The sequence below is a fragment of the Vigna unguiculata genome, chromosome 5, assembly GCF_037176805.1.
Source record: "Vigna unguiculata cultivar grain cowpea cultivar isolate G323 ecotype 2 chromosome 5, ASM3717680v1, whole genome shotgun sequence".
Lineage (NCBI taxonomy): Eukaryota > Viridiplantae > Streptophyta > Magnoliopsida > Fabales > Fabaceae > Vigna > Vigna unguiculata.
Window position 1 is genome coordinate 21,797,238 of NC_140796.1, and position 27,011 is coordinate 21,824,248.

Below are 27,011 nucleotides of genomic sequence, written 5' to 3' on the forward strand. Positions count from 1 at the left end.
TTTGCCAACTCCCACTCAAAAACCACTTTTGTAGTGACTTTTAGTTTTATTCTGTTGATTCCATGTGAGAGAACAAGCAATTACATTTCTTGTGTTGTTGCTGTCCAATTATGGTTTCAAGGTCAAGGCCGTGAAAACCACTTGGCAAAAAAAGAAAAGATATTTCTAGTGGTGATCATGCCCGATGGAAGCAAATTGATGTCTCTGCATGTAGCGTTGTTTGGTTTTCCATTGATGGCAAATTGCAACCCCAATATCAAGTTGTTACTACTTGTTATGATGTTTAGAATAAAGCCTAGAGACTTTATTCCAATAGTAATTATTACATATGAAATGTTATCTCCAACCTTATTTTCGTAAAGCTTGAAGACCATAGTACAAACGTATCTCAGTAAGCTTGACCGCATGATTGTTGATTTTGATGTCCTCATGCCTTTCACTAACGATGCATGAACGTGGAAAGTTTTTTTGTGGTACTTGCATTATTTGGGCTTCCTCCTAAGTTTGACTCTGTTTGTAATCAAATAATTTCCGGTACTATTGTTCTATCTTATGATATCGCTAGTGAATTTGTCTCCCTATTCCTCACATTCTTGGAAAGTCTCTTGAACTTTCAACAAATGTATCTGCCTTTTACTCCTACTCTACTAATTGGGGTGGACGGTGTGGAAATCATGGTCAATGTCTTCATTGCAACTATTGTCAACCGTATGGCCATATTGTGTTAGACTGTTGTACAGAGGCATGATGAAACTCAAGACTGCTAATAGAGTCCAAATTCTCTGTTGAGTTTTTGGTGTTGTTCCTCTATTGAGCTTTAAAATATATGGATGTTGGTATATTAAAAGGGTAATATATTTTAAAACATCAAAATCAGTGTCCATTAGTGTGGTTTGAAGGCTAAGTAGAGGGACAACACCAAAACTTGGCAGAGATTCCAAATTCACTGCTAATATATTGCTAAGTCATTTCTACAGGAGCATTTGATGAGGTTTCAGCCTATTACCAACGTTGGTCAATCTGGTAATGCTAGGGCGCTTAAGTAAAAGTTCATGGTGTTGGTCAAACACGACCCTCTCCTAATCTTACCTTAGATTTTGTACTTCATATTTTTGGGTGTTTTTTTTTTATTTTAATTTCAATTAGCAAACTCACTAGTAACAAAATCTATTATGTATCTTTTGTTAATAATTATGTTCTTGTTCAAGATTGGTGTATTAGACAAATGATTGGAGCAGGGCATAAGTCTAGAAGAGTATACTATTTGCCAAAACTAGTTGCATATACCTCCTCTGCGTCTCAATCCCCTGAGCATCAACGCTTTGGTCATCCTTGCACTAACAAAATGTGTCTTATGGTTCTAAGGTTTTCTTATCGTTCATCTTTTCAATGTTAGTCAGGATAACATACTTGTCATGCATATGGTCTGAGTTAATAAAAGTGCTTTGTATCCTTTTGACTTGGTTCATTCAAATATTTGGGGTCTAGTCATGTCATTGATGATTTTTGCTTGTGTACTTGGTTATTCTTAATGAAAAATCATTTTGATGTTTTTTCTATATTCCAAAGTTTCTTATGTGAAATTCCAAATCAATTTGGGACCTTTATTACAATTTTATGACCAAACAATGCTTGTGAATATGTTTCTCCCAATTCCAGTCTTTTTTGAAATCACATGGTATTCTTCACCAAACAACTTTCTCACACCACCATAGAACTATGTCATGAATAAAAGAATTGACACTTGGTTAACACTGCCTCTACCCTTCTTCTTCACCATAATGTTTCTCGTTGCTTTTTGGGAGATGCAATTCTCAAAGCATGAATGATATTTGATAAATTGCATGCCTTCCTCTGTACTTAATAATCAACTTCCTTACTCTTTCTTATATCCCACAAAAGACCTTTACTCCATTCTCCTCTTATCCTCGGTTGTACATGCGTTGTTCATGACCTTACCCTAGGTAAATGACATGATATCGATAACATTGGTGTATAAGTGCTTTTATGAACTAGTTAATATGTTATAACTATCATTATTTGCTAAATTTTGTTAGAGTATTTTTTTACAACTGCCGCTCTTAGGTTGTTTTAAGTGATCCATTCTGGTAGTTTAACTTTTGTAGTTTATATACAGGTGTTGTAAATACAGGCTCATCATATGTACAAAAGTAAGAGTGATCAATACATAGTTTCTTTTCTCATAAATTTGTTTCCTATAATCCATAACTAGTAATGTAAACTTTTTAAAGGATGTAGGTACTTCTAAATTTTCCTTGCTAGATTCTTCCATTCTTGCTAAAATATGTTAGAAGATTTCTTGTTGAGTACCCTATGATGATGCAAAAGTGTAAACATTATACGATAATAAAATTAACTTCTTTAATCCCTTTCTAATTATTTCAGTTTTGTTTCTAAACAGTTCATGATGCTCCAAAGGTAAAGGAGAGGCTTAATATTTTAAGAAGTATATTGGGAGCTTTTATGCTTCGACGTACCAAGTCAAAGCTTATCGAGTGTGGAAATTTAGTGCTACCACCTCTCACCGAAACAACCGTGTAAGTTGTATCTTGTTCTACTTGGAGACTACTTTTGAACACCTTAATTGCAATTTGAGCTATAATTAAGAAGTTGTTTTGAATATTAAAATTGTGTCCAACAGGTTAGTTCCCCTTGTCATCCTGCAGAAAAAGGTCTATATTTCAATATTGAGGAAAGAACTCCATAAGCTACTTGCACTATCATCTGGAACTTCAAATCACCAGTCACTACAGAATATTGTTAGTCAAGCCTGTTTTGAACTCTATTTTAGCTAATTTTTTGTTCGTGGGTGCAATTCCAATTACATGTTAAAAAAAATGTGTTTCAATTTTTAAAGCAGTTTATAAAATCAAGTTTTAATTATTGTCTCCCAACTTTATCGTTGTCCTATTATTTTCGTGAAATGGAAGGAGAGAGCATTCATTAGGCTATGCTTTTGCGTATTTTAATGAAGGGTAATTTGGTCCATTTTAAATCAAGGCTATATAATAGTTTACTTAGGGCATATTTTGTTCAACTTATTTTGGAAGCAAAGTTCCTTTCTTTTTTGCCAGCTTCTTGAGAATTTTGAAAATAAAGCAATTTTTCTGCTGGAATAATTAAATCCAAACTTGCCCTTGATGTTTTTGCGATTATCTAATAGATTATTTGGCCCAATCTTCTAGTAAGTAAAAATAATGAGTACCATCCATAAAGTATGGTATACTTTAGTATTATCTTGTGCTTGTTCTTTTTACATTAACGCAAATGTGATCACATTTATAGGTGATACAGCTAAGAAAGGCATGCAGCCATCCTTATCTCTTTCCAGGTATTGAGCCTGAACCTTATGAAGAAGGTGAACATCTAGTTCAGGTAACTACCACTCTTATATTATACTGCATAACTTGAGACCTATCCTGAGTCTTTAAGCCATATTGGTTGGTGTCAGATTACTATTATTTTTGTTTATTCTTGAACTCTAAATTTATTGTTAATGCTGCATTTCCTACCATGGTAGTAAGTATTATCGTGCAATACATGATACGATACGCTTCTTCTCCCTCATGATACAAATTGCTGAAACACTCGTTTTTACTCCTGTATCGTGATTGCATCAAGTGATTTAGTCTAAGAATTGCATGAATTGCAATTCTGGTATGAATTGAGCCTTGAATCGCACAAAATGTGTGTTTCCATTTTTTAGTGAACTAGGTTGGGTAGCACAATCCGGTTTGGAAAAAAAAAAAACTAATTTTTGTTTCTTTTTAATCATGAACACAATATAAATGTGCAACTTTCTCTGCTTCTCCTCTCCACTTATCCCCCAATAATTTTTTAGTAGAAACTTAGTGAAACTATAGAACAACAAGAATAAGAAACTACGGGAGGAGTGGGACAGCGGGAGTAGCAGCAAAACAACTGCAAGAGCGAAGTGTGTTTGGATAAAACTGTGATAGGAGAGGAACAACTACAAGTGTGAAACAATGGCAAGAGTGGACTGTGGGAGAAGTGAGTTTTTTGCTATTGGTATTGTACAACTGCTACATGTGCTACTGCCATTGCTTCTGAGTGAGTTTTATACTGGACTCTTGCTTTTCAAAAGTGGGTAAATAAAAAAGAAAGTTTGATGTTACTTGTAACTATAGTGAAAGTCTTCCTACAAATAGACTACAAGTAAAATGGAAATTTTGTCCTCATGCTTGTTGGTGTGGCATGGCGAGGATGAAACATCATCTTGCTAGAACAAGGAAAGATGTTATTCCTTGTTGTAGGTGAAGGAAATATTTGTGAAGCTTAAGTAGCTGAAAAGTAAACGAAGAAAAAGGATAACAACTTTGATTGTGCATGTTGAAAGTCTCACATCGACTAGAGAAAAGACCAATTTATAGTAAGTGGGTGTAGACCAATATCTTAAAAGTTGGTTTTGTAAGGTTGAGTTAAACTTAAAGTTCACTTCTTAACATGATGTTAGAGCCATGGGTTAGAGCCTATGCTAATGAATTTTGTTGTATATTGGTTCTATTGTTCCCATGGTAGTCAAAATCGAGATCCTACTCAAGATCGGAAAGGAAAATATAAATCGTAAATCGGAAGATCGTAACACAAATCATAAGATCCTACAAATTTTATTGTCACTCAAAATTCATAAGTAAATTTCATAATGTATGAAATAAAAGAGTACATCACTAGGTGCAAATCAATATCCTACGTATATAGGAGTAACAAAATAATGATTCTTTTAAATCAAATAGTCTTCTAAGTTAAACTCACAATCTTCAGCTCCATCATTCCTATCTCCTTCGTCACTCAAATCAGCCATATCTAAGTCTTGACTATGTAAAGTTTCATCTTCCTCAACTTCAACTGGAATCAAGTTCTCATCCAAATCCAATGCTTCATTTTGCTCATGCTCATCTTCCATAATCCACTCTTCATCGGATGAACAATCACCAATGTTAATTCGAGCTGGTTTTCTTCTTTGTTTCTTCTTGACTAATTTTGAATTGGTCATAACAAAAAGAACATCATTCATTGTGCTTTGCTCTAGCTTATTTCTTCTCTTTGTATGGACCTAAACAAATGCAAAGACAAATATGATAAGCGAGCACTACTAGTAATTTATTATAAAGATATATTCTAACATTAACTTCCATCTCAAAGGAACTCCAATTATGCTCACATCCGGAGGAGCTACATGTCAAGCTTAATACAAGAATCGCATATTTTTGGAGTTCAGGATATTCATCACCATAAGACTCCCACCAATCTGCTGGAGTCTTTAAATTAATTGACTTAGTAGCCAAGGGACAACCAAAACATTTTGCTCGTTTTCGAAAATCATCAATTTGAACATCAATGAGAGTTTGTTCATCCTCATCCTCAACCATCCTAGTTATACATTCCATCAAACCTCGTTTCACTTCCAAATCTGCTTCAAATTCGGGACGATAATGCATTTGAGGGTTAAGAAAATAGCCTGCAGCATGCAAAGGCCTATGGAGTTGCTTGTCCCACCTTTCATCAATGATGTTCCACAAAGGCAAATAACTAACCAAAATACATTACATTGAGTTAGTTTTTTGTTTTCCATTAATAAATATAAATAGTTAGATGACTAATACCTTTTTTTGACAGCATTCAAAGCCTTTTGAATCTTCTCCTTTGCTTGATCCATTGCTTCATAAATGAATCCCATGGTTGGCTTTTGATCCGATTCAACTAATCAAAGGACTTCAATTAAAGGCAATGCACCCTTCAAACAAGTTATTATATTCTTCCAAAACTCCTTATCTAAAAAACATCTTCAACTATTTTACCATCATTGGTTTTAGAAAACTTGCTAGACTTCCACTCATTGCTAGTAAACATTCTAATCAAAGCTCCCTTATTCTCATGTAGGCATCCTAACGTCAGGTTCGATGTAGTGAAACAGGTAACACCCGGCCTCACCAAATTCCTTCCTTTTGTGAAATGTTGTAATAGACAAATTAGAGAAGATCTTGAATAAATAAAGGTAGTAATATTTTTACCTTTTGGAATTGTCTCCTGAAGAATGGGGATCTTCTTTTCATGATCTTCCAACATTAAGTCGACACAATGTGCAACACACGGTATCCAAAATAGCCTTTTTCTCTTTGTCATCAACAAGTGGCCAACAACTTTATTGTTTGCAGCATTATCGGTAGACCTGTCAAATTGGCCCAGTTTTCATGATTTGGCCTTGGCCCATATGGGCTGGGGTTAGAAAAGCCCACATGGCCAAAAAGCCTCTTATGGGAAAAGCCCACAGGGCCAAAAAGCCCACAAAAACCCTGTGGTATAGGGCCAACCCATGGGCCTTTTTTTTAGAAAAAAATATTCATTATGAATACAAAAAAAATGGAAATAACTGAAAAAAAAAACACAACAAAACAACATATGCATCTTCCCTGTTTTGCATCCATATGTATCAGAATGAAGTAGGATTGTGACTTCAAATTCAATCAAGAATTTAAAACTGATAAGCAACTAGTAGTCATCACAAGTGATACATGTTAAGATGAAGGCACTAGACAGTTGAAATAGTACAATATATTGAAGAATTTTCCCATAATTTTTCCTTAGCTAGCACTAACCAGAAGCCCCCAAAATACAACCATCAGCGTCAACCTTTACCACCTTTGAGGTATCAACGTCTTTGCTCCCAGTGCTGGAGGGGGAAATAAGTATATCATTGCTTATTGGTAAATTAATACAAAACAGATAAAACTTCAATAATTCTTACCAATCAAGAATATCGAGAATTTTTGGTTTCCCATCTGAGGCCACCTGTAATCCAGCTGCAGCCGGGTCTACACTAGAATCTGCAAACAAACAGCTGCAACCAATCAAGAATATATGAAAGCATAAAATAGTTTATCCACTGCTTCCAATTTAGCTTCACTGTTTTTTATACTTGTCCAGAAATTCAATTGTGATAATTTGAAAAACAGCAATTTTATGTCAACATTAGACACATTTCACATAGTATAAATAAGTTTATCTCAAAGAATTAAACACCAAGGATTTAAAAAGTAAAAGCTAATTGATATTCAAAGAATTTTTCTTTTTAAGAAAATTAAATTCTGAGAGTGATTTCTCAACTTCAATCTTAATATGTTTAGGAAGATCCTCAACAGTTCCTTTACATTAATCTATTTTACAAATGAAATGTTTTACTTGAAGAATTAAACACCAAATATATTGAGATACTTGAGACTGAGACTTTAAAATATATGAGTAGTGGACAACAGTACCACTCTCCTCCTCTTCTATTTATAATGAAGCAAGTACATATGAAAAGACTACTCTAAGATACTAGGCATGATTACATGCAACAGTAGATACGGCAGTAGGTAGTTTCCCACACTCAACACCCTACACATAGGGTTAATGATACAATAGGTAATAATTCTAACACTCCCCCTCAAGCTGGAGCATACAAATTGTATGAACCAAGCTTGGAACAAATGAACTCAATCCGAGGTCCCCTTAATGACTTGGTCAACACATCTGCAAGTTGGTCATTTGACCCAACGAACTCAGTACAAATTTCCTTGGTCATCAATTTTTCTCGAACAAAGTGGCAGTCAATTTCTATATGTTTAGTTCTCTCATGAAACACTGGATTTGATGCAATGTGGAGAGCAGCCTGGTTGTCACAGTACATCTTCATGGTCTGAATTTCACAGAAGTTAAGCTCTCGAAGAAATTGCTTTACCCATATGAGTTCACACATGAGAGACGTCATTGCCCGATATTCAGCTTCAGCGGTGGATCGAGCCACTACATTTTGCTTCTTACTTTTCCAAGAGATAACATTTCCTCCAAGGAGGACACAATATCCCGTAGTAGAGCGTCTGTCAATAGGAGAGCCTGCCCAATCAGCATCACAGTACCCAGAGATTTGAACATTTCCTTTATCTTCATATAGCAAACCTTGTCCTGGAGCCTTCTTGAGGTACCTTAAAATACGGATGATGGCATTCCAATGTCCAAGACATGGAGTCTGCATAAACTGGCTAACAATTCCAACTGCGAAAGATAGATCAGGCCTCGTAATAGTGAGATAAATTAACTTTCCAACGAGCCTCCTATATCTCTCTGGATTGGAGAATAATTCGCCTTCTTCTGTTGTTAACTTCTGATTTGGGTCCATAGGACTCTCTACTGGTCTGCAGTCAATCATACCTGTTTCTTGTAATATATCAAGAGCATATTTCCTTTGAGAGATTACAACTCCATCTTTTGACTGAGCCACTTCAATGCCCAAGAAGTATTTGAGGCTTCCGAGATCCTTGGTTTGAAAATGTTTACACAAGTGCTCCTTCAGTTGAGATATTCCAGTAGTATCATTTCCTGTAATAACAATATCATCAACATATACTATTAGGTAGACACATTTCCCAGGAGAGGTATGTTTGTAAAAGACTGAGTGATTTGCCTCACTGCGTCTTAACCCAAATTTCTGAACAATGGAGCTGAATTTTCCAAACCAAGCTCGTGGTGATTGTTTGAGGCCATATAAAGATCGATGCAATTTGCATACCATACCAGACTCCCCCTGAGCAACAAACCCAGGAGGTTGCTCCATGTAAACTTCCTCCTCAAGATCACCATGAAGGAAGGCATTTTTGATATCCAACTGATGAAGCGGCCAGTGACGAATTGCTGCCATTGCAAAGAAGAGGCGAATAGTAGTCATCTTGGCCACGGGAGAGGTGTCACAATAGTCAAGGCCATAAACCTGAGTGTACCCTTTTGCAACCAATCGGGCTTTGAGTCGATCAACCTGACCATCGGGGCCAACTTTAATTGCATACACCCAGCGACAACCAACAGCCTTCTTACCCGAAGGGAGGGGCACGAGCTCCCAAGTATGATTGCTTTCAAGAGCCTGCATCTCTGCAATCATGGCTTGTCGCCATCCAGGATGATCAAGTGCTTCATTCACATTTTTGGGAATAACAACAGAAGACACTGAGGATAAAAGTGAACAATAGGAAGGCGATAATCGGTGATAGCTAAGAAAATTATAAATGGGATGTGGATTTCGAGAGGAACGAGTACCTTTTATGAGAGCAATGGGCCAACCTAAATCACCTTCACCAGGAGTCGTGGGATCAAGAGACGAGGAAGAAGAATCTGAAGTAGGGGATTCACCATGTTCTGGAACAACTGGACTATTCGTCGGTGTCCTGTGTTGGAGAGAATCAATAGGTGGAGATGATGACTCAGGAGGACTTTGGTCGAGACTTGGAGGGACATGGACATTGGAAATATTGTACTCAACCACGGGAATAGGAAGGACCTGCTGTATGACATGGACATCTTGAACAGATGGAGAGAAGTAAGGGGTCTGTTAAAAAAAAGTAACATTGGCAGACATGTAATATTTCTTGGTTTCAGGAGAGTAACATCGATACCCTTTTTGAAGTCGTGAATAGCCCAAGAAAACACATTTGAGAGAGCGAGCAGAAAGCTTGTCTAACCCGGGAGACATGTCATGAACAAAACATACACAACCAAAAACTCTAGGAGAAGTGTGAAAGAGAGGATTGTCTGGAAACAGAATGGAGAAAGGGACCTTATGATTGAGAAAGGAAGATGGCATCCGATTAATAAGAAAACCTGCAGTTAAGATGGCATCTCCCCAGTGATGGACAGGAACGTTGGCACTAAGCAAAAGGGTACGAGCAGTTTCAACTAAGTGTCTATTTTTTCTTTCTGCTATACCATTTTGTTGTGGCGTATGAGGACAAGTAGACTGATGCAGGATACCATGGGAACTCAAAACATTAGAAAGAGCAGACGAAAAATACTCTTTGGCATTGTCACTTCTTAAGATTTTAATTACTTGACCAAATTGATTCTTGATTTCATTCAAAAAAGATGTGAAGAGGGATAATAATTCAGAACGATCTTTCATAAGATAAATCCAAGTACATCTCGAATATTCATCAATGAAAGTAACAAAATACCTAAAGCCAAAAGATGAGACACGACTAGGTCCCTAGATATCGGAATGGATGACAGAAAAACTAGAAGTACACTTTGATTGAGATCTTTTAGGAAAGGTAGATCTAACATGTTTTCCTAGTTGACATGACTCACATTCTAAAGTCTGGAGACGACTAAGTTCAGGAAACATTTTCTTTTACTTGGACAGGTGAGGGTGACCAAGCCGATCATGTAACATTTTAGGATTGGGGGCTGCAACACATGACACACGTGGATGAGATCCAAAATGGTATAATCCGCCCGCTTCATATCCTTCTCCAATCTGTCTCCCCGAGCCACGCTCCTGTATAACAAAAGATTTGTTATCGAAGGTTACAGAGCAATTCAATTTTTTGGTTAACTGACTTAAGGAAATTAAATTGAAAGGACAATTAGGGACAAAAAGGACAGATTTTAGATTTAAGGACGGAGATAAGATGGCTTGACCGACTCCCTTTGAGGATGTTTTAGAACCATTTGCGAGGGTTATAAAATGAGATTTTTCTTGGAATGAAATGGTTGAGAACAAGGAGGTATTACCAGAAATGTGATCAGAAGCACCAGAGTCAATTACCCATGAATTGTGACCTTCCATGGATTGAGAGATGCAAACAGTTGATGTACTTGGAGCTTGAGATGACTGTGCCAAGCTGTTGGATTTGAGGCGTAGGTACTCTTGATACTCGTCCTCAGTGAACTTGGAGTCAGTAGTCTCTGCTTGGGAGACATTGGCTGCTTTGGCAGGAAATCCATGTAAAGTGTAGCAGTTTTCTTGGGTATGACCCATCCTTTTACAATACGTACACTGAGGACGTCCACGACCTCCACGTCCACCTCCTCTAGTTCCACGACCTCCTCTTCCTCGGGTGGCAACCATGACAGATGGTTCCATTACAACAAGAGTTTCTGGAGTTTGAAGAGTTGGAACACGTATCATGCGGGAGATCAAAGTTTCCATGGAAGGAACCTCATGAGAGGTCAAAAGCTGATCTCGGATATGATTAAAGTCTGGGTGTATAGAGCGGATGATCATTACCATATAGTACTTGTCAAGCTTTTTCTTCATTTCAGCTAGAGAGTCGACTTCCAAGAACATTCGAAGTTCTTCCACAGCAGCTTGAGCGTCATTCATGAATGACATCATATCATGGTTAGTCATTTTCATAGATGCCAACTTGTTCGCCGAATCATAGAGGCGTTGAATATCATTTGCATAGATATTCTGAGTTCGCTTCCAAAACGAGTGGCAAGTTTTGAAGGCCCGTAGGGACATCAAAAGTCGTGGTTCCACCGACTGCCACAATAGAGCACATAGTTGGAAATCCGCTTGTTTCCACTGTTCAGCTTTTTCAGAAGGTACGTGGCTGCCATCTTTCTCAAGGTGTTCGTGGTGTCCTTGACCAAGAAACCACATCTCGACGGCAGCGGACCAAGATAAGTAATTTTGGCCATTTAGTTTCTCGGACGTAATGCAGGGGCTTCCGGAGAATGAAATAGCACTCCCAGTTCCTCCAGTGGCCATGATATGATCAAGAGAATAAATGAAAACAGAGAGGACACCGGAAAACAGTGAAACAGTGACGATTTTCGAATTCGAAAGTGACGATTTCCACAAGAGGTGCCACTGGACTTCACCAGAACAGAGATTTGAGGGTCAAAACGGGTAGAGGAGGCTCCGGCGACGGCGACGGAGGTGGCGCGACGACGAACTGGCGACGGGAAGGCGGCGCGTGGAGGCGCGTGGCGACGGCGCTGCCTGCGACACCGGCGGGGTTGGCTGTCGTGCGGAGAGGCGGTTCAGATCCGGTGGTTTCCGGACGGAACTGCGTCGGTGGACAGCGGCGGACAGCGGCGGACGGCGGCAGACGGTGGCGGACAGCGGCAGAGGATGCAGACAGTGGCGGACAGAGTCGAAATGTTGTTTGACAGTGTTGGGTAGTTCAGAAACGAGGTTAACCGAACTTGGACAGCCGCGGACAGCGGCGGTGACTAACGGCGATCAACCGCGGACAGCGGTGACGGACCAGATGAGACAGAAACCAGAGCGGGATCGACCCGCTCTGATACCAACTTGAGACTGAGACTTTAAAATATATGAGTAGTGGACAACAGTACCACTCTCCTCCTCTTCTATTTATAATGAAGCAAGTACATATGAAAAGACTACTCTAAGATACTAGGCATGATTACATGCAACAGTAGATACGGCAGTAGGTAGTTTCCCACACTCAACACCCTACACATAGGGTTAATGATACAATAGGTAATAATTCTAACAGAGATAATGGACTAAGCATATAAGAGAACCTGAAGAAGTGTCATTGTTGGTCACTTTCAACATCTTCAAGAAGTTTAGACTCATCAATGATTCCATCATGGCCAAAAATATCACCAACAACTTCATCTATCACATAACCAATTGATACAATCAAATCACTAGTCTAGAGTTAATTATTTAATGTAAAGTGACTTTAAAACTAACAACATATAGACTTACCACTAGGATTTTCAGAAAATCCATGTAACCAATTTTGAGTACAAATCAACATTTGCACATGATCAGGAAGAATGGAGCTTCTATATTTAGAGAGTACACGCCCACCTTTACTAAAAGCTGACTTTGATGCAACTGTAGTAATGGGAATACTAAGCACGTCTCGAGCCATTATAGACAATATGGGAAATTTTTTTTCACTAGTCTTCCAATATTTGAGCACATCAAAATCTTCATTGTCTTCATCATCATCTATTGTTGGTTCACCTAAATAAGCATCTATCTCGTTCTTGCCAACGATAGATTTTGATTCATTCTGATACATTTTAAAATCCTACAATGCATTACATATTAATTATCAAAATGAAACAAGAAAAAATGAAAACAATGAACACCAGGTATAAAATGCTTACAGAAATAATCCTCGATCTCTTCAACTTTCTCCCTTCAGTATTGGATTGAGACATTGAGATGGATTCAGTAGGTGATTGGGAGAGAGAAACACCAGGAATAGACAAGTTTTTTACATATTCTTTAAACAACCTCTTGAACTTCTCTAACACTTTCTTTGTTTTCTCTCCACAGGTCAAAGGATCCAATTTTTTATAACAATACGTTATAAAACCAACCTTTAGTCGTGGGTCAAGAATAGCTCCAAAAGCTAACCCAATACTATACTCCTTCCAATACTTTTGAAACTTGTCTTTCATATTCAAAGTCATTTCCCTTAAGGTGACATCTTCATTCAACAAATTCTCTTCAATGATAAGCTGAATTTTCCAATTTTGCATAAAATACAAGTTTGAAGTGGGATAAGATGAACCAGACATCATGTTTGTGATCTCATAAAATGGTTCTAAGAATTGACACATTTTCTCTCCCCTATTCCATTCCTCAGAAGATGGATAATTTTTATAATTCCTATCAACCACTTTGAGAATTTCAAAAGCTTTCTTGTATTTGATTGCACTTTCAAGCATCAAATAAGTCGAATTCCATCTTGTAGTTACATCTAATCTCAAACCAATGCTTATATTTATGCTAGCATCACTAACACATTCTTTGAATTTGAGAATTCTTCCATCTGATGATTTAACATACTTAACACTCTCTCTAATACTATGAAGTGCTTTGTCAACCACCTTTAAACCATCTTGAACTATCAAATTAAGGGTGTGAGCACAACATCGTACATCGAAAAACTCACCGTTACATAATAAATTTCTATGAACACAAAGATGGCTTTTCAAAATGTCTTGCAAGATATTATTTGCAGAAGCATTGTCCAAGGTAATTGAGAAAATTTTCTTTTCAATACCCCATTACTTTAGGCAATCAAACACAACACTTTCTAGTTCAACACCAGCGTGTGGTGGTTTCATTCGACAAAAATTAAGAATCTTACTTGTCAATTTCCAGTTTTCATCAACAAAGTGTGCAGTTAGGCAAATATAGCCCTCAGAAGTAGCTGCAGTCCAAACATCAGAAGTTAAACAAATTCTATTAGGAATCCTAGACATGCTTTGCTTAACTTTATCCATCTCTTCCATGTATTCCTTTTCCACATCTAAAACAGTAGTGTTCCTACATTTCATGTCAACATTAGGATTAATGTATTTTATCCACTCTCTAATTCCTTCATATTCAACAAAATTATAAGGAAGACTATGTTTGATTATGGCTCTCGCAAGTAACTTACGATGAATCTTTTGATTGATTCTTCGTGTCCCAAACTTTCCTTCTTGATAAAGATTCATATCCATATCTATGTTTGGAATACTTCTACACACGTTGACATGCCGACTTAGATGCGAAGTCCCATAATTATTTTTAGTAATAGGATTTTTTCCAACTTTATAGTTATTGCCACAATACTTACAAGCAATCTTTTTAATGTCATCCTTGTCTTTTCCTACTTTTGTGAAAAAATTCCAAACATTTGAGACTTCCTTTTTATTTGTGGTTGCACTTTCAGATGGATCAGGAGTTTCAGATGCAAGATCATCAACCAAAACTAAAGGGTTACTCTTAGGGTGGTTCATATTTAAAACTCTTCAACCCACTATCTAAAACTCAAATAAAAATGTAAAAGGTAGGCAAGCATCTGAAAGAATAAAGAAATTATCATTATGTGATAATATATACATTATATGTGACTTTGATTCAAACAGTTATAAATAGCATAGAAACATTACATGAGAAAAAACATTCAGCAGAGTTCACAGGTACTAACCTTCGTTTCTAGATGTGGTCAAGACAGTAGCTTCAAAATTTATTGATTTAGTTGATCATCCAGACCGAATGACATGTTGGACCAGTCAAATTCTAAGTGGTGCATATCTAGAGAAGACTATGTTGCAAATCAAATACACATTTTGCAAATCAAGATAAGATATCAACATAAGAAAAGAAAATATTCCAACTTTAAACATTAAAAAAAATGAAATTATAGATCAAATAAATTAAAATTGATCTAGTTTCAATCATCAATTGAAATTTCAGAGACTATATTCTATTTATATTTCTAAAAGAATGGTTTATAATGTATGTCTTTCAAACTACCAGCAAATAATATTCATCTTTTTTTAATATTATATTATATATATATATATATATATATATATATATATATATATATATATATATATATTTTGTAACTTCTAAATTTACCCATACTAAGCATAAATGTCATACTAGTTAATAAACTTATAGAAACAAATTTCTCATCAAAAACACATTAATGCAATTCAGTGATAGGAATGTCAAAATTTGATTTATAAGTATAAATTTAAAGATATTAAATTAAAAATAATATTTTTAATTATATGTAAACTTATAAAATAATACAAAATTTGGGAAAGCTAAGACCTCATAAGTGAAAACTCACACCACTTATTTGGAGGATTTCATTCCCAAATTAGTAAAACCCACATGAATTTCACTAACAAGTGAGTGTGTTCAAAGTAGAAAATTAGAGAATATATTCCTAACACTTTTCATATTTAGAACAATTTATTGTAACCTAATTCAACTTTCTTCATTTCCTCTAAACAGGAATGAACAAAAGTTGCAGCAACATATATATATGTTTGTGTTTAACCAAGTTTAAGTGTCAGCAACATATGCTTATGTGTTTAACTAAGTGATTGAAGGTTCTAATCATAGTGAAACCACATTAAATATAAAATAAATCATGTTCACATTATACCTAGAGTTGAACAGTGAGCTCAGCTGACACACCTACCAAAACCAGGGCAAGAGGCAACTTGAAATTTTATATAAGAGAATTACAGAGTCAAGAGATTTAAACAGAAAAAGGAAAAAAGAAGCTCAGAATCTCCTAAACTATAGTTTAACAACAAATTATAACAAAAATATGTGAATTGTGTTATATTACAGCTAGTTCTAGTAAGAATTGCAAGATAGCTTCCTTTGTAAGAAGTGCAGGAATTGCACCTCTCTCAGTCACAATGAGTGCACCAAATATATTGGCAAAGTATAAAGCCTTTCTAAGATGTTTCTCATCCTGAAAACCAAACCAAAATGTATAAATTTCTATGCAAGAACAATGATGAAGTTCACAGTTTCAGACATCATATAGCTAATTCTAAAGACATACATTTATGATTTTTGAATGAATTAGGTCAGAATACAGTTGAGATTCAATTTAAATTAAAAACAATATAAGCTGGTGCATAGTAATTTTCTGAAGCATTGACCCGTGTTCATTATCACATCTCTAGTGAAGCAAGTGCCGAATGGCAGCAACTACATCACCTTTGTGCTCTTGCAAAGTTCTTTCCGCAACCATTTTGTCCAACTGATTGAAACAATAATAAAAGTATGTCAATCCATTGGAATAAAAGTTTCTAGATAGATTGATGAACAATCTGATGAAGTTACCTCTAGCTCATGAGCAATTATATCAACATCCGCTGCATTTATCTTAACAACAGCTAATTCTTTCTCCCTATGATTGGATCAAATATATACTACAGTTAAGAGATTGATGCTATACAGATTATCAATGCAGGATTAGGCAAGAGGGAATGGAGAATTAAACATACAACTTTTTAGTTTTTTTTATCATTATTGAGCCTGAGTCTTTCAGGTATAAGAAAGTATACATATTCTTCCCATTAATCTGTTGCCCGATTCCTCCCATCTTTCCACAACAATCCCATTAATTGATTTTTCCGATCAAAGTATATATAAGTTCTCCAATCATTTTCAGAAGTTCTAAAAATTATTGAAACAAGATGGGATAGAATTTGACGAACCCGTATAGGCAAATAGGGGCAATAGGTTAAGGAGAACTTGAACTCTCTGGAAGCAACTCGAAGATGATGGAGAAAAGAAGAAAGAGGAATCTGCAACTCGAAGATGATGGAGGATAGTGAACCCCTTCGCACCACCGTCGTGAAAGAGAGAGGACGACCAAACTTCGCACCGTCGTGAGTGAAGTGAGTTCTGTGGGAGAGAAACAGAAGAGAAAATGTGAGTGAAGTGAGTTTTGTGGGAGAGAAACAAAAGAGAAAACGAATTAATTTAGTTTTAGGGCCGGCCCCACCGTAACCCTGTCCCAACCCACTTTATGTGGGATTCAAGGGGCTGGGGCTTTAAAAAAGCCCCCTGTTAACTGGGCTAAAAATATAAGGTTTATTTTTAAAGGGGGTTAGGGTCAGCCCGTGGGTGGAAGGCTTAAATGACACCTCTAATTATCGGTGACAACTTGAATGACATTTTCTTCTCCCACCTCTTCAACAATGCTATCCATCATCTCAAAAACTTTCTCAGTTGTTTTAGATATTGCAGAGGCATCTATTGACTTCAAAATCACAGTTCCCTTTGGGCTGTTCACCAAGAAGTTTATTATTGTCCTTCTTTTCTTTCTAGTCCAGCCATCGGTCATAATAGTACACCCCGTTTTTTTCCATTCATCCCTATGTGCTTGCAAAGCAAGGGATGTATTTTGAACATCCTCCTTCAAATATTTAACTCTGATCTCATGATAAGATGGAGGCTTAAATCCAAGACCATGTCTTGAAACCAACTCAAGCATAGCAATGAATTCTTCACTTTTTGCCACATTGAAAGGTATAGCATTGTTATAGAAGAATCTAGCCATTGCTTGACAAGTTTCCTCTATCATACCTTTCTTAAACATGTTGATGGTAGTTTGTGTACCAACTACTCTCTTCTTAAAAATATTTGTAGGACTTGAAGCTTCACTATTTTTTCTTTTCTCACTAGCTTCTTTTCTTAAAAATATTTCTTACTATTTTTCATACGATCTTACATTTTGGGTTGCGATTTTAACAACCATGATTGTTCCACTCGCTATTGAACCACCCACTCCATGCTCGAGATGTATACGTGTCGGGTGTGATGGGGTGTGTTGGAAGTCGTACATCGACTAGAAGTAAGGCTAATTTACAATATATAAGTGAATGTAAACCTCACCTTACCAACCGGTTTTGTAAGGTTGAGTTAGGCTTAAAGTTAACTTCTTAATAGTGTAGAAGTTACAAGAGAACTAGTGAAAGGAATGAATGATCTCTAACAAATGACATTCAATGCATCTTATAAGAATAGAGAAGATGTAATTCAAGAAGTTTGCAATTGCATTTATGGTAATGCATTGCCATTTATTCTTGTAAGGAGTCCTCTTTTTATTCAAATGTTAAAAAGGCTGTTGGAAAGTATGGCAAATGTTTAAAGCCTCCTTATCATAAGGTAAGGGTTTCATATTTGAAAAAAGATGTGGATAATGTACAAAAATGTTTAGAGAAATATAGGACTAATTGGGAAAAATGGGGATGCACTATGTGATGGTTGGATAGATGGGAAAGGAAGATCTCTCATTAATTTTATTGTTAAACAGTCCAAGTGAGACTATTTTTTTTGAAATCTATTGATAACAATGATGTGATACAAGGTGGGAAAAAATGTTTAAGTTGTTGGACAACATAGTGGATGAAATTGGAGTGGAGCATGTTGTCCAAGTAGTTACACATGGAGTTTCTAACTTTGTGGTAGCTAGTAGAATGTTAATGGAAAGAGAACCAAATTGTTTTGGTCCCCTTGTGCAACTCACTGTCATGATCTAGTTCTTGAGGATATTGGAGAGCTTTCCGTATTTGACAATATCATTGGCAATGCAAAGAATATCATCACTTACATATATAGGCAGACATGGGTTCTTAATTTGTACAGAAAGCACTCGAATGGAGGGGAATTAGCAAGACCAACTGTCACATGTTTTGTTACTTCTTATCTTACATTAAATTGTAATAAAGAAGAAAATAATGCTCTTAGATCAATGTTTGCTTCGGAAGAATGGGCTACTCTAGTCCACATGCTACTAAAATTGAGGCTATGCAAGTGATGAAATCTAGTGTTGAGTGATGGCAGATTTTGGAGATCAATCACATATTACCTAAAATGTGTGATACCACTTGTAAAAGTGTTGAGGCTTGTAGATGGTGATGCAAAACCACTCATGCCATATATTTATGAAGCAATGGATAGCTAAGGAGAAATATAATTTAAATAATATAATTTCTATTACATTAATTTATTTGACTATATTTTATTTTTATATTTAATTGAATTTTTATGTTTAGTTTATTTTTATTTGACTAATTTTAGTGAATTAAGATTAAATTTTTATATTTAATGTATTATAAATATTTGTATTAATATTTTTAGATTATAAAATATAATTAGTGTATATAAATATATATATTCTGTGTCCTAGGCATGTATTTTTCGATTTTGTCGTATCTTCGTGTCGTGTCTGGGCTTTATAAATCAAGATATTTGAAAGTCAAAAGTAGAATTTAATCAATTTAAAATATTCTTATAGAACATTTTAACATATTTAATTGTACTTTTTGTTCATTGAAATATACTTAATTATCAATTATTTAGGTCAAACACTTTATCAAGATTTAGAATAAGGCATTGAAATACCCACTTAAAGAGTTTCAGATGAATGGTCTTCAAACACTATCTTTGCTTTGACAATTACATATTGGATTTATCAAATCGCTTTGACAATCTTTCCAAGATGAACAAAGAAGAAATAACCTGTCAAATTCTGCTGTCCTATCTATTTACTAGGTTAAAAGGCAAGAACTAAATGATTGACTTTTTTTTTTTTCTGAGTAATAGCTAGTTCATTCTGAAAGAGACAGTAATGGTTCTGACAACCCGGGCTTTTTTGTTGAAACAATGCTTCTCATTATGTATTTTAGGAAGCTTTTTACTCTATCCTTGCTATGATTTTATTCTTTATTATAAGTGTATCTTGCTATTAATACTAGGGTCATATATTTAAAACAATGCCATAACTACATGGATTTGTTTCTTCAGAATTAGCTCTCCATATTTCCAAAATTAACCAGCAGGCTTGTGTATCTGTGGGTCCAAAGGCCTAATTATTGAAATATAGAAGAAATATATTATTCTTTCTAGATGTGAGAGTTTTATTCTCTATATACTCTCAGCTGGTGCACCATAATTCATGTTTTCCACATTGTTTTTTGCTCAATCAGGCCAGTGGTAAACTACTTATTCTGGACCAACTTCTTCAGAAGTTACATTATTCTGGACACCGTGTTCTTCTTTTTGCTCAGATGACCCATACACTTGACATTTTGCAAGTAAGATTTTTCTACCTGGATTAAGTGCCCAGTAATAGTTACGGGACTATATTGATGAAATATCTTTTTATTCTTAACATAGGATTTTCTGGAGTTGCGAAAGTATTCTTATGAACGTCTTGATGGATCAATTAGGGCTGAGGAACGTTTTGCTGCTATAAGAAGTTTCAGTAGCTCATCAGCTACTTCAGGCTTGACTTCTGAAGCTGAACAAAATGGAGCGTTTGTGTTTATGATCTCAACACGAGCAGGGGGAGTTGGTTTGAATCTTGTGGCTGCTGATACTGTGAGTTCTGACAAGCTTTCAACGTACACTGAATTGGAACCTGATTACTGATTTATTTTCTTGCTTTTTCTAAAAGAAATATTTTAAGTATATTTATATAAGTTTTTTTCTTCCATTTATTTTGGTTGTTAACATGATGAACCGTTTTTTAAAAGCTTGCAAATAAGCTCTTCCAACCAGACTTACTGTTTTGTTATTTTCTTAAACATGAATTTCATGTTGGTCATCTTAGAGGTAAAAATATGGTTGTGACACGCACTAGCATGTTTTGGATACCATCCCAGAATTATGAGAGAATGAAAAATAACCTTTTTAAGTGAACCATAAAATCCATCAAAATAGGACTACCGTTTCTTTAACTGGATGGTTTAAGCATTGTAAGTTTAACTTATCACCTGCAAGTTTAATACATACTTGACAATTTACTCTTGCATGTCATTCTCTAGGTTATATTCTATGAGCAAGATTGGAATCCTCAGGTGGACAAGCAAGCTTTGCAGAGAGCACATAGAATTGGCCAGATGAACCATGTGTTGTGCATAAACCTTGTTACAGAGAAGACGGTGGAGGAAGTATGTTTGTGTTTCTTATAAATTTTTATTCTGTGATAATGGAGGTATTACATATACTCTAGGAATTCATGTTACACTGTAGGTAATTATGCGGAGGGCAGAAAGAAAATTGCTTCTGAGCATCAATGTTACTGGTGATAACATTATCAAAAACAACGATGAAGAAACATCTGAAGTTGGAACTGGTGATTTGAAATCCATCATATTTGGGTTACATATGTTAAATCCCACTGAGATTACTGACGGAAATCATAGGGATATGAACTTACCAGAAATTAGTGTTATGGCTGACAAGGTGCTTGCCTTGCGTGATAAACAAATACGCAATACGGATGATAGGAAATTTGAGGTCAATCCAAGAAACATTTTACAAGGTGATGATGTTAAGGAAGGAGGTACTACTTTTTCTCACGATCTTGGTCTTGACGAGGCTTCATATCTTTCTTGGGTTACAAAATTTGAGGAAGTGTCTAAGTCAAGTTGCAACTCAATGATGGACTGGAGGAGCAAAAGAAACTCAGAAGAGGAAAAGAGTCTAAAACTTGAGTCTGCAAGGAAGAAGGCAGAGGAAAAGAAGCTATCCAGGTGGAAAGCTCTTGGATATCAATCATTGAGTGTAAAAGAACCTCTCACCCAAACAGACAATGACATTACATCAGCAACTGGGTCTGTTCATTTTCTGTATGGAGATTGTACAACTCCATCAAATGTTTGTTCATCTGAACCTGCTATGATTTTCAGGTCAACTTTCTTTTTTTGCCTCGCTGCAGCTTTTTGTTGCGATGTCCCATCTTTTTGTGTGAGCCTTTGGTTTTGTTAGCATTCTCTGTTGCATGATAAACATTTTATAGTAGAACTGTAGATTCTTTTTTGATTGTTCCTGTTGAAAGTCCCACATCGATTAGAGATAAGGCAATTTCATACTATATAAGTGGGGTGCAAACCTAACCTTACAAGTCGTTTTGTGGGGTTGAGTTAGGTTTAAACTCCACTTCTAACATGGTGTTAGAGCCAGGTTAGAGCCTATCCTAGCGAACTTTCTTGGATATTCTGTACTTTCTTGGATATTCTGTTCCACCCGCTATCGGGCCGCTAACGGACCACCCATTTCTAGACCTACGCACGAGATGTCTATATCTCGGCATGAAGGGGTGTGTTGGAAGTCTCACATCGACTAGAGATAAGACAATTTTATACTATATAAGTGAGGTGCAAACCTCACCTTACAAGCCGATTTTGTGGATTTGAGTTAGACTTAAACTCCACTTCTAACTATTCCCAATCTCTCAAGGAGATTTTGGAAGCATTTTGCATATTTCTCTATTATTAAGCAGTATTGTATATAGTACTTTAGGATAGGATAGGCCCTTTTTTTCTGTATAGATTTCTTTTTCTTTATTTCCTTATATTAGCACAATCTACTTCCTGTAATATAGCTTTATTTTGGGATGTAGTTTACTGGCATAAGTCTATAATATTGAGAAAGAAGAGAACAGGACATGGGAGAGTCTCAAATTTAGAAAGAATAATATATTTCTTAAATATTTCAATAATGAGGCCATTGGACCTATAAATACATGAGCCAGCTGGTTATTTTAGGAAATATAGAGCGCTAATTATAAGGAAACAAGTCCATGTAATACAATTGTTTTTAAACACATAATCCTAGTATTAATAGCAAGATACACCTGTAATAAGGAACTAAATTATAGCAAAGATAAAATAAAAAACTTTCTAAAATACATAATGAGCAACATAGTTTTGATAGAGATGATAGGTGCAAGAGAACTATTCAGTGTTGTAGGTTAAAATGTCTAATCGTAGGTGTGTAAAATGATGTGTAAATCCTATAATGACTAATATCATAGATATGGGCAAGGTAAATATTGCATATCTCAAATCGACTAAATATATAGCCAACTTATGGGTTGTGGGTGTAAACATCACTTTGCGATTCGGTTTTGTGAAAATGATTTTCAATTAATGTAGCTAGATTAGAACAATCCTAGGTTCTTTCTATAGTGTTAAGATATCTTTAATATCTTATTTTTTGTTTCTATTGTTATTATTTTTTATATGTATTTTGGGCTTAACCCATATGTTCTTTATTATAAATACAGTCCCTATGTGTATTTTCTATCCAAGGGAAATTAATCTCAAATCATATTTTCTCTATATTCAACACATAGTATCATTAGTCATTAACATTTTAACGAACACATTTAGGTTTAAGAATTGCAACATAAACGTAGGGGATTTTTACTTAGAGTTAAAACAAAAGTTGAAATTTGAAATAAGAAACAAAATTAAGAACCCAAATTAAGAAAATTAAAACACATAATTCTTCATTTAGAATGACGATCAATTAATTGTGAAACCTTAGTGAAGAACTGATCCTAAGCTTTCTAGCTTCGATAGCAGAATGCATGATCCTTGATGATAATGAACAACACATGCAAAATAGAAGAGGAATATAATAATATAGAAAGGCTAGGAGAGAAAAGAGAGAAAACAAGAGAAAAAGAGCTATCAAATCTGAAAATTGAAAACTGAATTTAAAGTTCCTAATAAGAGCTTGATTAGTCTATTTATAGGCTTTGATTTGTGATAGAATGGGTCTTTATTGTAGTTCCCAATTAGAAATGTTTTGGCATTGAAATATTTCAGCAAATCTGCCTTAACTTCAAAAGATCCAAAAAAATACTAGGAAATTCTAAATCTAGCTAATTGTGTTGATTTTGAAGCATTGGAAGTGAAGAATACAATGCAAACGTAGTTAGCCAAAAATAATACCTATAGCTCAAGTTAAGGCTCAAGTTAAGGCAAAACAGTACACAAAGTTCAGATTGATAAAAATATGAAAGTAAAATATTTATACACAAGCCCAATTTATTACAAAGGACAGAAAATGGTAAAAATACTAAAAATAAAACCTATTAAAAGTCAATTGAAGATACAATAAAACTATAAATGTTAGAACAACATGTGTCATTGAATTAGGCTTAAAACACTTTCTATGACATTATCAAAGTCTATCCTAGTAATGTTTGTTGAACTTATTATGTAACCTACTATTAGCCGTCATTGGACCTCCCATCTAATCCTATGTTCGAGATGTCTAGTACTTGGTGTAAGAGAGTGTGGGCGAGATCATACATTAACTACATATATGACTAAATTATAATATATAAGTAGGTACGAACCTTTTTTTCATTTTGTAGAGTTTTGTTAGAGTTAAATCCACTTTGTTAGAGTAAACAAAAGTCAGGTACACAATAAAGGTCTGCAACAGAGAAAAGAACTTTGCACTGATGGATATTACTTTCTGATGCAGATTGTACAGGGTGATTACATCAATCTTGCAGTCATAATATACAGTGATTAAACCTAGTATTAACAGGCTATATAATATTGCAGTTAATTCCAATTGTTGACTGCTGTATGTATTTTGTAATTTTATTTTAAATTTTAATTAAGTATTCTAGAAGGATCAGATAGTTAATAAGATCAAGATTAGCTTATTCAGATCTGATCTAATTCCCCCTTTTTTCCCTATCTTATACAAATACTTATTTTGTTTTTATTTTCAGGATGGTTTGGATCTCTTATAGCTTGTGGTGCCCATAACACATTCTAATGTAATGATCAATCGAAATAAGAAATATAATTCTCTTCAGAAATTACAAAAAAATAACTAAATTTACAGGAAATAAATTTGTGCCACTATAGAAAGACAATATGGTAATAAAGGAATTAAGATTAGAAGTTTCACATGCTCCAATAACTATGATTCACAAACTGTTCTGTGTTGACGAAGTCGTTTATTTCAAAATTAACTGTAAATATTTAGTCTGGTTTTACAGCTGTGTTGACACCTCTGGACATTGGGGCCACGGTGGAATGTTTGATGCACTGTCCAAACTTTCTACAAGCATTGGTGATGCATATGAACGGGCTTCTGAGCATGGGGATCTGCATCTTGGTGATCTGCATCTTATAAGGCTTGATGGTGAGCTCTATAGTGATTCAAAATAATTATGTTAAGTCTATATGGATTGCATAGCTTGCTTCACGCCAGTGAATGTATGTCAATGCTACCCTGACCTACAAGTGGGCAACCTTAACTCCTTGCATTTTCTTAGCAGAACAGAAATTTTCTCAATTATTATATAACAGTCTGTTTCAGTGTCATCTCCATACTACCAATCACTGCAGCTATTTGTCTGAATGTTCCTATTACCTTTTTTCACATTGTGCAAGAATACATTTTGTCTTATTCTATGTTACCATAATTTGTTTGGTAGTTTCAGTGAAGTAGTTCAAGCTTTGTTAGTGAAATAATGATTTGTATCCTCTGAAAGGTGGGGTGGCACGGGGCTCATTTCTGTTACTACAAACTACGTGATGAATTATGTGATTGTGTTCTTTTTGTTAAAAAAATGCAACATTAGCCAGTCAAGTTTAGGGTCTTTGGAGTAACGGCAGGTTTGACTGTGATTATTGAGGGCAGATTGCTTCTTTTTTTAGGTTCTGACCGATGCATTATGAACTGTTTTGTACAAAAATAGACTAGCTTAGATTAACTTATTTTCTGTTCAAAACAGCTGATGGTAAATAATTTCTGAAGAGTTTTTCTCGCATGTGTTTAATCTGTGACGTGGTGAATATGTGTATGGTTGTGTCTACTATATCGGTGCCTTGTTACTTGTAGATGGTTGTGAAGAACAAGATATGAATGGAAATACTCCCAAGATGGTTGCTTTAGCTGTGGTTCAGTCATATAATCTAAGGCGCAAAATTCCACGCAGTGAAATCTCACTTCCCCATTTGGAAAGCTGCTTATCAAAGGCAGCATTCTCAGCAGCTCAGAATTCTGGTAACATGCTTCCACATTTACTTTTTACTTTTTTACTTTTATTTAATTAATATTTAATCTTCCATTTACTTTTTAATTTTATAATATTTAATCTTCCATTAGAATTACATGCATGTGATCATTAACGATTTTGTTCGACGCATAATGGTCCAAGTTAATTTTGATGGTTCATTTGCATTTAATCACTGAATTGTTTTGCCACTACTGCTGCAGTACCTTGATCTTGCATATTTACCATGTATCATATCAATCATAGAAGAGAATACAAAACCTGAAAAGGAAATTATATCTAATAATGTATCGAAGTGCGGCATAATCTCATTATTGTTAGGAAAATTGTTTGGGAAACCCAATATGTATAGGTTATGTTGTATCTTGTAGTTCTTTCTCAGTGGAGATTGTGTACATATACTAACCCTTTTTTTCTGTTTGTGGCTTGGAAATCATTCTTCGGACATTCAGCTATAAGTTCTTTTTGACAATTACTTCAAAACAATATCTGTTAGTACATGATTATAATTTTAGTTGACAATTGAGACATGCTGATACAAAATTCTTTTGATGATTCTGTAAAGCATCAATACACATGCCACGAATTGGTTATCAAGATGGATCTGATCGTTCTGAGTGGTACACCATAGAACGACTCCTCAGAAAATATGCTTCCATTTACAACATTAATATTTATGTGTAATGCTCTCTCACTCTCCATTCATGCTCACTCATCATAATTGGATTTATGTGAACATATATCTATTTGGATACTCTATCGTATAACATATCTTCAATTTCTTACAGATATTATTATCGAAGATCAAGTTAAGGCTCTTACTTCCTAAACTCAATATAGTTTCTCATGAGAAGACCATTGAAGACGTGTTGTTGTAGTAAGGTGTTTTGTATGCACACATGTATGTGTATAATAAAGACAATTTAGGCAATTGAAACGAGTTTAGTTTCTTCCAAATCAAATATGCAAGCAATTTAGAATATCACTACTTCTAGACTCAAATGTAAGCAAAAAATATATGTACTGTGTGTGGATTTAAATATAGATAGATTTCAATTTCCTAAA

The 27,011-nt window shown here is 35.3% G+C and overlaps 2 protein-coding genes across 6 annotated transcripts in view; one reads left to right on the forward strand and one right to left on the reverse strand.

Annotated features, from left to right (window-relative positions):
- Nucleotides 1-27,011, forward strand: part of ASG3 (SNF2 domain-containing protein / helicase domain-containing protein) — a 38,214-nt gene extending 11,203 nt beyond the window's left edge. For 4 of the 5 annotated variants that reach the window (XM_085673239.1, XM_085673235.1, XM_085673236.1 and 1 more), the window contains 11 exons: nucleotides 2,423-2,558; nucleotides 2,663-2,780; nucleotides 3,307-3,396; nucleotides 20,095-20,202; nucleotides 20,285-20,488; nucleotides 20,935-21,060; nucleotides 21,143-21,801; nucleotides 24,924-25,069; nucleotides 25,772-25,936; nucleotides 26,512-26,626; nucleotides 26,735-27,011. In XM_085673239.1, the coding sequence (XP_085529365.1) occupies nucleotides 2,423-2,558; nucleotides 2,663-2,780; nucleotides 3,307-3,396; nucleotides 20,095-20,202; nucleotides 20,285-20,488; nucleotides 20,935-21,060; nucleotides 21,143-21,801; nucleotides 24,924-25,069; nucleotides 25,772-25,936; nucleotides 26,512-26,626; nucleotides 26,735-26,759 (1,892 nt within the window). In that variant the 3' untranslated portion in view covers nucleotides 26,760-27,011. Of the gene's footprint in view, nucleotides 1-2,422; nucleotides 2,559-2,662; nucleotides 2,781-3,306; nucleotides 3,397-20,094; nucleotides 20,203-20,284; nucleotides 20,489-20,934; nucleotides 21,061-21,142; nucleotides 21,802-24,910; nucleotides 25,070-25,771; nucleotides 25,937-26,511; nucleotides 26,627-26,734 lie in introns of those variants that run through there. The other variant, XM_085673238.1, reaches the window with a different exon arrangement.
- Nucleotides 12,324-15,094, reverse strand: LOC146886231 (zinc finger BED domain-containing protein RICESLEEPER 2-like). Its single transcript, XM_085673240.1, has 2 exons — nucleotides 12,949-15,094; nucleotides 12,324-12,869 (listed from the first exon to the last, which is right to left on the reverse strand). Exons 1-2 carry the CDS (start codon nucleotides 13,513-13,515, stop codon nucleotides 12,519-12,521), a joined length of 918 nt encoding a protein of 305 aa, XP_085529366.1. The 5' UTR covers nucleotides 13,516-15,094; the 3' UTR covers nucleotides 12,324-12,518.